Source organism: Pelobates fuscus, chromosome 2 (genome assembly GCF_036172605.1).
Source record: "Pelobates fuscus isolate aPelFus1 chromosome 2, aPelFus1.pri, whole genome shotgun sequence".
Classification (NCBI taxonomy): Eukaryota; Metazoa; Chordata; class Amphibia; order Anura; family Pelobatidae; genus Pelobates; species Pelobates fuscus.
Window position 1 is genome coordinate 182,499,196 of NC_086318.1, and position 12,501 is coordinate 182,511,696.

The 12,501-nt window shown below is 40.3% G+C and overlaps 1 protein-coding gene across 1 annotated transcript in view; it reads left to right on the plus strand.

The window, feature by feature from the left end:
• The window catches only part of LOC134586248 (CD109 antigen-like), a 115,508-nt gene that overhangs the window by 57,906 nt on the left and 45,101 nt on the right, over nucleotides 1-12,501 (plus strand). Inside the window, exons 7-9 of the mRNA XM_063441740.1 lie at nucleotides 646-864; nucleotides 6,514-6,664; nucleotides 6,954-7,130. Of these exons, the coding sequence (XP_063297810.1) occupies nucleotides 646-864; nucleotides 6,514-6,664; nucleotides 6,954-7,130 (547 nt within the window). The remainder of the gene's footprint in view (nucleotides 1-645; nucleotides 865-6,513; nucleotides 6,665-6,953; nucleotides 7,131-12,501) is intronic.

Below are 12,501 nucleotides of genomic sequence, written 5' to 3' on the forward strand. Positions count from 1 at the left end.
TAACTGCATTTATATGTTTGAGAGCCCAGATTGCTATCTTGAAGATTTCTTGGAAAAATAAAAAAAATAAAAAAATTGAGAAAAATGAAAAAAGTTAAAAAAAAAGGTGAAAAAACTAAAAATGGGAAAAATGAAAAAATATAAAAATAATTTATATACAGTCCCAGTGTGTACACACTATGATGTTTGGGTGAATCTCACCAATCTTTCCGTAGAGGCAGGTCCTGTTGCAGGCAGGACTGTTGAAATGTTTCACTGTTTCACAATGTTTCACTGTTTAAAACTATAGCTAATCACTTAAGCTTTTTTTTTTCTCAGTATCACACTTACTCATTACTTACACTGGGAAAATAGGAGACTTTTGAATAAGTTAGTGATTGTTACAGCAACTAGTGTGTTGATTGTGAAGGTGGGGATATATGGGGACATCATAATAAATTAAGATTGCAGATTTTTTAAAATGTTTTAAAAAATGTTTTTCATGTCCTTTATGAATGAAAACCAAGAATATGGTTAATATACGTGGTATACATTTGAATTCCATATATCTCCTATACACAAGTGTTAATGTAGAAGTTGGTAGGGTATTATGGCTGCCTCAGTTTGTAATATATATATATATATTCTTGCTCCATATTTTTTCAGGTTCAAGTTATAGTAGAAGCTAGCGACTCATTTGAAGTAATTATTCCAAAATATGATGTTGGTACTGTAGCTGGCCAAATAAGTGAGGTTATTTCAAGTGAGGAATCAAAAACGGTCTTGTTTCCAATACGACCAAAACAACTGGGTCAGATCTCAATTACAGTGAAAGCTATTTCATCTGCAGACTCTGATACTGTAACCAAAACAATATTTGTCAAGGTAAGTTACATCCTTAAGAGGAAAAATCTATTTTTATGTATTGCCATGTAATGCCAAATATCAATACAGTACTGTGACAATAAATTACTGGGATTATTGGATAGTGGGGCTAACAAAGTTATATATTGAATTTATAACAGATTTAAGGAGGGCTCTAGTGCAGTGAGAACCCACGTAAACGTATTTCCTTTACAACTTCTGCACATTGAACAGAGTTCCCAGACTTCTTACTCTGAAGGAAGCATTCATACAGAACACTGGGCAATTTAAGACTTCAAAGAAGCAAGTGCATTATTATTTTCTCATATACAGTTTTTAAATCCCAGTTGTTCTATATATAATCCCATAATTCTCTGTTTCCTATGAGGCTGTTCTCATGTTGACAGATTGACATACATGTCAGGGGGTCAGCTAGCCTATGAACAGAAATCCCCAACCACCAATGAGCTAGGAGTGATCAAAATGTTGTATTTCAATCTATGATGAGCAGAACTAAATTTGAATTGTTCATATTTTAGTAACTGACTATAAAACACCAACCAATAAATTCTACTCTGTGCATAAAACAGTGATGCCCTGTTTGCCCTGGGTTCCACCACAACATTTTTCTGAATGGATACCTCAATGAAAAGAACACAGACATCCAATAGTGCAAGGTTACTACTGTATTGGAAAATGTTATATATATATATATATATATGAAATAGTAGAGCTGCATTGCTTGTCAGTAGTTTAGTTATCTCCAGCATTGTATAAATATCGATGTACCATTGTCTTTGTCAATAATAATGAACTGTATTCAGAATGGAATGAAATACTAGATTGGACAGAAGCTGCTATTAAATATGCTAACATAGAAATTTACCTTACTTACTCCTCTGCTGTTCACCAAGTTCCCACAATGTGTGCTAGGGTTTGTGAGCATAGGCACATGGAAACGTATTTGCTGAAAGTATGTCATGTTTTCATTGCAACTGATTGCCATGAGTATAAAAAAAAGCCTGCTGGTTTTTTTTATTATTAACACCTGAGTCCCTGAATCTAGAAAAGATCAAAGAAGAATCAAAGACCATAAACTGAGACTAGCACAGTATTACCTCTACTCTAACTGTGGCTATGTCATTGTGTATTTTATGAATATATGGTGTCATCACATTTTAGCATGACACCAGCTTGTAACTAGTAATAATAATAGCTCAATGAGAATACTCGAAATCTGCCACACACTATACATAGTTACTTGTAGTGGTGTTGCTAGATTCCAGAAACACCTGGAGCTTGAGCCCAAAGCAAACCTTGATAACCTCTCATTTCTAACCTGACTACCCAGACAAGAATGTTCTCAGTTACCTCACTTAAAGGGACACTCCAGGCACCCAGACCACTTCTGCTCATTGGAGTGGTCTGGGTGCCAACTCCCACTACCCTTAACCCTGCAAGTGTAATTATTGCAGTTTTTCATAAACTGCAATATTTACATTGCAGGGTTAACTCCACCTCTAGTGGCTGTCTATTAGACAGCCGCTAGAGGTCACTTCCTGGGTTCTAGCACAGGTTTCCTGTGCTAGAGCGTCGCTGGACGTCCTCACGCTGTGTGAGGACCTCCAGCGTCGCTCAAAACCCCATAGGAAAGCATTGAAATGATTTTTCAATGCTTTCCTATGGGGAGACGTAATGCGCATGCGCGGAATTTCCGCGCATGCGCATTAGGTCTCCTCGGCCGGTGAGCGAGATTAGTCTCGCCCACCGGCCGACGTAATCACTAGGAGGAGCGTCGCGGAGGAGGAGACAGCGGCGAGGGACATCGCCGCTGTCCCAGGTAAGTCACTGAAGGGGTTTTCTCCCCTTCAGTAATCGGGGATTGGTGGGTGGGAGGGAGAGGGACCCTCCAGTGCCAGAAAAACGGATCGTTTTTCTGGCACTGGAGTTTCCCTTTAACCATAAGGCATGGAAGAAATTACTAAAATTTGGTAAATTAAGGGAAGTGGGGTTATGAAAGCAAAACAAAAAAGTGTCAAGTGAAAAGGGATACCTGAAATGGAACAATAGGTTTATGGGATGTAATGCATTATATAGCTTCCTGTAAGATATAGGACTCAATTTAAATCTCTAGGCAATGCTGCTCTAACCTACGTATCCTAACTTATGCCCCATATAGGCCCCTACGCTCTGCCATACTCCTACCTCTGATGCTCACCTTAAAGACTTATCTAGGGCTACACCTTTCCTATGGAACACTTTCCCCCTCTGTTATATTTTCACCCAATCTCCACTTCTTCAAAAAATATTTTAAAGCTTACTTCTTTAGGAAAGCATATCAATTAAACAATCAACAGTTTTCCCTCCCCGCACCCTGATTCCTCTCTTGAAACTGTCATCAAAACAAAACACTAAGCCCTTAATGAATACTATCCTAGCAACCAACTTTTCTACCCTACCCTTACCTTTAGTGTCACATTACCCCACTCCCTCTAGCATGTAAGCTCATTGAGCAGGGCCCTCAATCCTTCTGTTCCTGTGTGTCCAACTTGTCTGGTTACAAGTACTTGTCTGTCAGTCCACCCATTGTACAGGGCTACGGAACTTTTTGGCACTTTATAAATAATAGTAATAATAATATGGATGAAAGGAATTTAAGATAAACTAGATGGGAAGAAGTATCAAGATAGAGGGGTTATACAGAAAAAGGATATATTCGTAAAATACATGCACTCCTGGCAAGCTCCATGCCACTTGGTTGCTTCTTTAATTTCTCGCTAAATGTGCAGGTGAAAGCAAAGCTTTCTTCTAATAAAAGGCTACATAGTAGTATAGACGCAACTACTTGCAGCATCATTCTTTTTGAATCGTGTTTTTCTTGAAAAGTATACCCACTTTCTCTCTTAGGAGAACAGTTTAACTTTAATGCTGTACGAGACTTCTCCAAATTTTCCCTGCTTATATTTTTCTGGTTAGAGCTTTCTGGTGAGTTCATCACCCAAAGTAAATGATTATTACTAATAGATGGTACTTATGGATGGGTTATTGTAAAGTGAGTTAGGATTTTTTACAGACATATATGTAATCTTAAAGTACTAATATAAGTTATATGTTAACAGTATTTTGCCATTTCCACATTCCTTTTGGTTATACCTATCTCTAGGACTAAAAGCACTATTTTTAAGGAAAAAAAAATCTTGTATGGAACTCCATTATTTTTTTTTTTTTTATTATTCATTAGTAAACGATATGTATAAGTATGTTGTATGATCTGGGAGTATAAAATAAAATAAAATAGTGTTAAATGTGTGAAGTGTTTTATATGTATCATATGTATATGTATCAATGTTTATTGATGTGTATTAAAGATTTACTCTAGGCACCATGACCACTTCACTGATTTGAAGCAGTGATGACGCTCAGAGTCTGCATATGCAGCTTTTCACTCTGCACATATTAAGATAAAGCACGTTGCTGCCAGAAGTATAACTCATGTTCTGGGCTGCTGATGACAGCTCTATTAAGTGCCCTTCACTAATAATTGTATATAAAAGTACTGCAATTGCTCCTATTTTATCAATATGTAAATATTTAGGATTGCCTGATAAATTAATTTTGAAGGAGGACTCCTTCAAAATAGGAGGATTTGGGGAAAATATGAAGATCGGTCTGTCTTTCTAGATTAATCTATCTATCTATCTATCTATCTATCTTACTATCTATATCATCTCTCAATCCATGTCTAGAGAACCTATTATAGGTACAATTGAAGTGCTTATAGTGCCTTGGTTCCCCTAGTGCTGACACATAGTGTTCAGAGTTAAACTGTTGTGCATACACATATCCAAAGTATGTGTGTTTGTGTCTGTGTGGATGCAAATACATGTGCCTATTTGTATTTGTATGTATATGTGTCTGTATGCATGTCTGCATATATGTGTGTGGGGCTGAACAAAGGGACAGGGTCTCAGGAAGTTGGGCAGGGGGCTGAGGAAGGGGGTCAGGGGCTAAGGAAGGGAATAGGGGCTGAGGAAAAGAACAGGGGCTGAGGAAAGGGACAAGGGCTGAACAAGGGGACAGGGGCTGAGCAAGGGATTCGGGGACTGAGGGAGGAGGTAGGAGCTGAGGAAAGGGACAAGGCTGAGGAGAAGACAGGACTGCGGAGAGGGGACAGGGGCTGAGGAAGGGGGTCAGGGGCTAAGCAAGGGGGGCGGGGGCTGAGCAAGGGGACAGGGTCTTAGGGGGAGACTGGGGCTGAGTAATGGGACAGGGCTGAGGAGGGGGGACAGGGGCTGAGTAAGTGGACAGAGCTGAGGAAAGGGGATAGGGGCTGAGGAGGGGGATAAAAAAAATAAAGTGTATCCCCCCCCTCGTAAGTCTTGCCTTAGGCCAGGGAGGGGTAGGCAGCAGCCAGCAAGAGCAGCAACCAGCAACCAGCGTACAGCAGCAGCAGTAAGTGAAGTCGGCCTTTCATTATGATGTCAGGAGGAGGGGGCGTGACTTCCTCTGCTCTTCTCCCAGACTCCCCAGCGGTTCTGTGAGAAGAGCAGTGGAAGTCATGCCCCCTCCTCCTGACATCATCAGGAAGAGGCCAACCGACTCCACTTGCTGCAGGGAGAGAGGTAAGTTGATTAAAATTTTTCCTTTTTTGCTGGATGCAGGCGGCCCTGGGTTTAAGGCGGCCTGGGGGGCAACTGCCTCTCTGCCACCTCCCCCAATCCCAGCCTGCCCCTGGGTGTGTGTATGTGTCAGGGTATGTATCCGAGTGTAATTGAATGTGTCAGGGTATGTGTATGTTTCAGGGTGTATTTTAGAGTGTGATTGTGTGTGTCAGGGTGTGTATCTGTGTGTCAGTGTGTTGTCTGTGTCAGGGTGTGTATCTGAGTATAATTGTATGTGTCAGTGTGTGTATCTGTTTGTCAGGTGTGTATCTGAATGTGATTGTATGTGTCAATGTATGACACACCCCTTCACTCAAACACTAATACTGCACACAAATGTACATCCACACTTCAAAGCCAACATTACCTGCAAACACAGCCCTGTATTAAAACACTATATTTATATACAAACACACCTTCAATCAAACACCAACACTTCACTCAAATGCACACCTGCATTTAAAAGCCAACACTATATACAAACACACCGCTGCATTCAAGCGCAAACACTACACACAAGTACACCACTGCATTCCAATGGCAACAGTATATACAAATATACCCCTACATGCACACACATACTCTATACAAAAAACATGCTAACATTCAAACACTTCATACAACCCTGCAAGGATGGTGAAATGGTAGATCTTCAGTGGCAAAGCATTGTGGGAGTTGTACGAATATGGGGATCTGCCTTTTGGCCACTTTTGCGCTAGAGAGGGGTCCAAAATAATTTCTAGCACCAGGGCCCTCTCTATATTAGTTCCGCCACTGCATCATGCAGAGGGATAGCAGTTACCTTGTACACTGACAATCCTAAGACTAAACACAGCGATCTCCAGAAGCCATAATTGACGCCTTACACTTTTAAAAGGGTTTTATATTACAGTAAAATTGAAAAATGTTGGCTCGTTTGGATATCTAAAATCCGTGGTTCTGATGTCTACTCAACATTATTTACTATTTTCAGGATTAATTTTCTCTGTACTTTTTTCTCCCTATAAAGCTTGAAGGAGTGAAGCACTTTTATTCCCAAGCAGCAGTTTTTCAATTGGATGGTGCTGCGAGAGCCTCCCAGATTGTATCAAAGAATTTCTCATTCACTTTTCCAAATGATGTCGTGCAAGATAGCAGAGAAGCATTCATCACTGTTATAGGTATGAGCAAATCGTTTTTAATTTCAGATTTATCCTTACTTGAATAGAGGTTTTTAAGTATGTGCTTATATTTATAACTGCATATATTGATTAAAGGATTACTCCAACTAAAATGTGTTTTTATTATTAGCAAAACGAGATATTCTCCTTTAAAAAAAAAAAAAGTAAAATGAAACAAAATACTTAAATTCAATTACCAATTACTACGATCCAACTAAATGTTTCTTAAATCAGGGTCATTGATGCAAAAATACAAAATCACAGAATATTCTTTTTTATATTGCAACAGGAGATGTACTTGGACCTTCCATAGATGGTCTTGAGTCTTTGATCCAGATGCCATATGGTTGTGGAGAGCAAAACATGATTAACTTTGCACCAAATATATATGTTCTTCAATATTTAACAGCAACAAAACAAATCAAGGAAGACATTAGAAAAAAAGCCATTAGCTTCATGGAACAAGGTGAGTGTTGATATTATCTTTTTTTATACAAAGGAAGTAAAACTCTGGGGCATCTTGAGGTAGAATTATCTATAACTTCTCAATCTAGAGTGACTTGGTGCAAATTACTTTAGGTTTAATATTATATCAGCATTATTTTATTTTAAGATATGCCCAATAAAGAATCGGGTTTTAAAAAGGCACGATCAAAGAAAAAAAATCAAAATTCTTATCTAAATATTAAATATAAAACAAAACTTTAATTAAATATTCTGCACATCAGTTGGGAAAAAGGAAGTCCCTGCTTCCCCAACAACTAGGCTACAGCTGCACTGCCTTATAGCCAATAATGAAAAGAGGCAAGTGGGTGTGCGTGACTGTCTGCCTGTGTGTGTGTGTGTGTGTGTGACTGCCTGCCTGTGTGTGACTGTAAGTGTGTGTGACTGTCTGCCTGTGTGTGACTGTAACTATATGTGTGGCTGTAGCTGTGCCTTTGTAGGTGCCTGTATGTGTGACTGCAACTGTGTGTGACTTCAACTGTGTATGTGACTGTCTGCCTTTAACTGAGTGTATGTGTGCCTATCTGCATTCGTGAGTATCTGCCTGCCTGTAACCTAAGGGTACTCTAAGCCAGTAGTGTCTTGGTGTCCCCCACCCCCCCCCCCCCCCATTGTAAGTAGTCAAACCATTTTAGAACTTGTCATTTGTGTTATGTATGGTACTTTGGAGGTTCATTCCTGCTATGGGACTAGTTAACTAAATGACAAATGACACATGCATTTTATTTATAGAAAGAATATAGTATATCACAAAAGTGAGTACACCCCTCACATTTTTGTAAATATTTTATTATATATTTTTTTCTTTTTATTATTTAATATTTTTAAAAATATGTTAATATTTTAATGTTGATTTTATTTATTTTTCATTTAATCTTTTTTCTTTATTTTTATAACAAACATACATTACATTATGTGCCTCTAAAGGTCATCTCTTAATAAGCGAAGAGAGGGAAAAAAAATAAGGCACAACACTTAACAAACAACATTAAACATGTCCCTGCGGTATGGATCAAGGGGTGATAGAAAGGGTCAAGGCTTAATATGCTGATAAAGAATAAAAAACAAGTTAGATGTCAGATAGCTAAAATATCTTACGAGGATGGTTACAACCATTATATCATCATAATCATTATATCATCATTATTCGTTTAATCCACTGCTCAAGTTCCTCTTGATTTAGTCTATCTATACCAATCTCCATTTTGATCTGAAAAACTAACTGCTCCCTAACTGTTAGCCAGCACGGGGCTATAACCGTCTTCCAATTTCTGGATACAAGTAGTTTAGCGGCAGTCAGAAGATGGATAACAATAAACGAGTCTAAGCCAAAGATTTTATATAAATTTATATGAAGTAGGAACAACTTGGGATCAAATTGAAAGGGTTTTTTGAGTAGTTTTTTTTAATTTTAACATAAATCATATTCCAAAATCATATTCCATATCCCACCAGATATGGAAAAATTACCCCTTTTTGGACTTGGCATCTCCAGCATATGTCTGGGTAACTAGGATAAATCTTTGAGAGTCTACTGGAAACCAAGTACCACCTATTTAAATGTTTAAAGTGGGTTATGGTTAGATTTAAACAATTAACTTTCTTGTTAACCCATCTTAGGGAATCAGTCCAATCACCCTTTTCGATTCCAATATTTAGATCATGTTCCCCTTTTTTTTATTACGGGTCGAAGGAGTGGGTCTGCTTCATTGGTTCACAGCTTTATAAAGTCAGCCACTATACCCTTAAATTGTGATTTTTAAAGAATTTCTATCTTTGGTGACTTTTCTGTACTCAAGTAGTCCTCCAGATAACTCTTTATTCTGAGGTAGTTGAATATTTCACTCTTCTGGAGTTGATAAATTGTGAAATCTAGGATCTATAAATTATCGATTTTTAATTTAATGGATGTTAAATTGTAGCCACTACCGGGCTACCGGGTAGTTACTAGTTACAGATTGCGACCGGTATTTATTGAAAAGATTGAAAATACTACCTGCCGAAGCTGACAGACTACTCATCATCGGGTGGGTTGATCGGCGTGCTCCTCTACCTGGCGTTTGGCGTGGCGGACAGGGTAAGTTGCTGGGTTGCTCCCAGAGTTTTTTCTGACTTGGGAGTTTTCTTAGAGCACCCTTAGCCTTGCCTCATTAGCCGGGTGGGTTTCCGAGTTCTATATCCCCCCAATTGATGATTGCATTTATTTTATTTATTTTTTCACATAGAACTACTGATGATTTAGTGATCCTCTAACTCTAGACTTGTGATTACTCCAATGAAGTGGCCCATCACTGGGGTTATACTGATACTTATCACACTATCTTGAAAATCTCTTTGGAATATATATATAATTTATGCATATTTTATATTTTATGAGTTTGCTTTTATTATTTTATGTCTGATGACACTGTGTAATTCTATAGCCAATTACAATTATATGTTATGCATTATTATACTTACAGCCTAGTCGAGATTTGTGTTTTATTCCATCCCTAGTTACATGTATAACGATACTGTGTAACACTTTAAGGTGATTTGGAGTTACGTTTTTTATTGCTCAATACAGTCTAATTGATCGAGCTGCTGTCTGTGTCTAGTTACATCGTTTCTAGTTACATGGTTTCTCATATACATTAATTTTTTATTGTTTAGAATATTTAGAGATACTGAATTTCTGTGATTGATATTATTCATCTCTTTGTTGCTGGAGTATGCTTTGAGTTTTTTGGAACGCTCACACACTTAGATCCCTTTTTTGTTCGATTTTTAAATAAATCCAGTTACCGTATATACTCGAGTATAAGCCGACCCGAATATAAGCCGAGGCCCCTAATTTTACCCCAAAAAACTGGGAAAACGTATTGACTCGAGTATAAGACTAGGGTGGGAAATGCAGCAGCTGCTGGTAAATTTCTAAATAAAATTAGATCCTAAAAAAATTATATTAATTGAATATTTATTTACAGTGTGTGTATATAATGAATGCAGTGTGTGTGTATGAGAATGCAGTGTGTGTGTATGAGAATGCAGTGTGTGTGTATGAGAATGCAGTGTGTGTGTATGAGAATGCAGTGTGTGTATGAGAATGCAGTGTGTGTATGAGTGCAGTGTGTGTGTATGTGTGTGTGTAATGCAGAGTGGGAGGTGGGCATTTTTATTTTTTTATTATTATTTTAATATTTTTTTTGTTTCATAAAATTTTTTTATTATTATTATTTTTTTATTTTATTATTATTTTTTATTTTATTATTATTATTATTTTATTAATTTTTTTATTTTTTTATTATTATTAATATATATATACATTTTTCGTCCCCCCTCCCTGCTTGCTAGCTGGCCAGGGAGGGGGGCTCTCCTTCCCTGGTGGTCCAGTGGATGGGCACTGTGTAGGAGGGGGCTGTGGGGGCTGCAGAGAGATGTTATTTACCTTTCCTGCAGCTCCTGTCAGCTCTCTCCCCCTTCCGCCGGTCCGTTCAGCACCTCGGTCAGCTCCCAGTGTAAATCTCGCGAGAGCCGCAGCTCTCGCGAGATTTATACTGTGAGCTGACAGAAGAGCTGACCGGACCGGCGGAGGAGGAGAGAGCTGACAGGAGCTGCAGGAAAGGTAAGTAACATCTCTCTGCAGCCCCCACAGCCCCAGTCTGTATTATGGCAATGCAAATTGCCATAATACAGACTATTGACTCGAGTATAAGCCGAGTTGGGGTTTTTCAGCACAAAAAATGTGCTGAAAAACTCGGCTTATACTCGAGTATATACGGTACTTATATTTAGGTTTTCTATATTATACGCTACATAAGTAAGAGGGAGTTCAACGATAATTTAAAGATGATGCACAAGAAAGCCAACAAACAGTTTGCTGAAGACAAGCAGACTAAGGACATGGTTTACTGGAACCATGTCCTGTTGTCCGATGAGACGAAGATAAACTTATTTGGTTCAAATGGTGTCAAGCGTGCAGGGGCGGACTGAGCACTCGGGCAAATCGGTCATGGACCGAGGGCCTGAGGCTCTGGGGGGCCCGCCCGCTCTGCAGTGAAGTAACAGCTGGGCTGGGGAGTTAAACATCTCCCCAGCCAGCCTGTACACAGCAAGGGGCCCGCACGGCACTCCGCGGGCCCCTGTTACAAAATACAAACTCCCCTTTGCCGGTCCCAGCAGGGCACACCGAGAGAAGCTAATGGGGTCTTTCCAAAGACCCCAATAGGCTGCCTCTCAGTGTGCCTGAAAGATAAACAGCACGAGAGCTGTCTGTAACAGATCAGACAGCTCTGTGCTGCTCATTAAGCAGGAAATGACATCATGTGACATAAGTTCACTGAGCTGTGCGGAGCTGCCTGATCACTGTTACAGACAGCAAGCAGTATGGGATACAGCATGCCACAGGTAAAGGAAAATAAACAGATTAATATAATCATCCCCCTTCCCCTTCTAACCCCTACAGACCCTGTACCCCCTGCAGCCCACCTACCCCCTGGACCCATTCTCACCCCTGCAGCCCCTATTATCCCTCTATCCCCTGTAGCCCACCTACCCCCTGGACCCATTCTAATCCCTGCAGCCCCTATAACCCCTCTATCCCCTGTAGCCCACCTAGCTCCTGGACCCATTCTAACCCCTGCAGCCCCTATTATCCCTCTATCACCTGTAGCCCACCTACCCCCTGGACCCATTCTAATCCCTGCAGCCCCTATAACCCCTCTATCCCCTGTAGCCCACCTACCCCATGGACCCATTCTAACCCCTGCAGCCCCTATAATCCCTCTATCCCCTGTAGCCCACCTACCCCCTGGACCCATTCTAACCCCTGCAGCACCTATTATCCCTCTATCACCTGTAGCCCACCTACCCCCTGGACCCATTCTAACCCCTGCAGCCCCTATAACCCCTCTATTCCCTGTAGCCCACCTACCCTCTGGACCTATTCGAATCCCTACAGCCCCTATAATCCCTCTATCCCCTGTAGCCCACCTAGCCCCTGGACCCATTCTAACCCCTGCAGCCCCTATTATCCCTCTATCCCCTGTAGCCCACCTACCCCCTGGACCCATTCTAATCCCTGCAGCCCCTATAACCCCTCTATCCCCTGTAGCCCACCTACCCTCTGGACCTATTCTAATCCCTGCAGCCCCTATAATCCCTCTATCCCCTGTAGCCCACCTACCCCCTGGACCCATTCTAACCCCTGCAGCCCCTATTATCCCTCTATCACCTGTAGCCCACCTACCCCATGGACCTATTCTAACCCCTGCAGCCCCTATAACCCCTCTATCCCCTGTAGCCCACCTACCCCCTGGACCCATTCTAAGCACTGCAGCCCCTATAACCCCTCT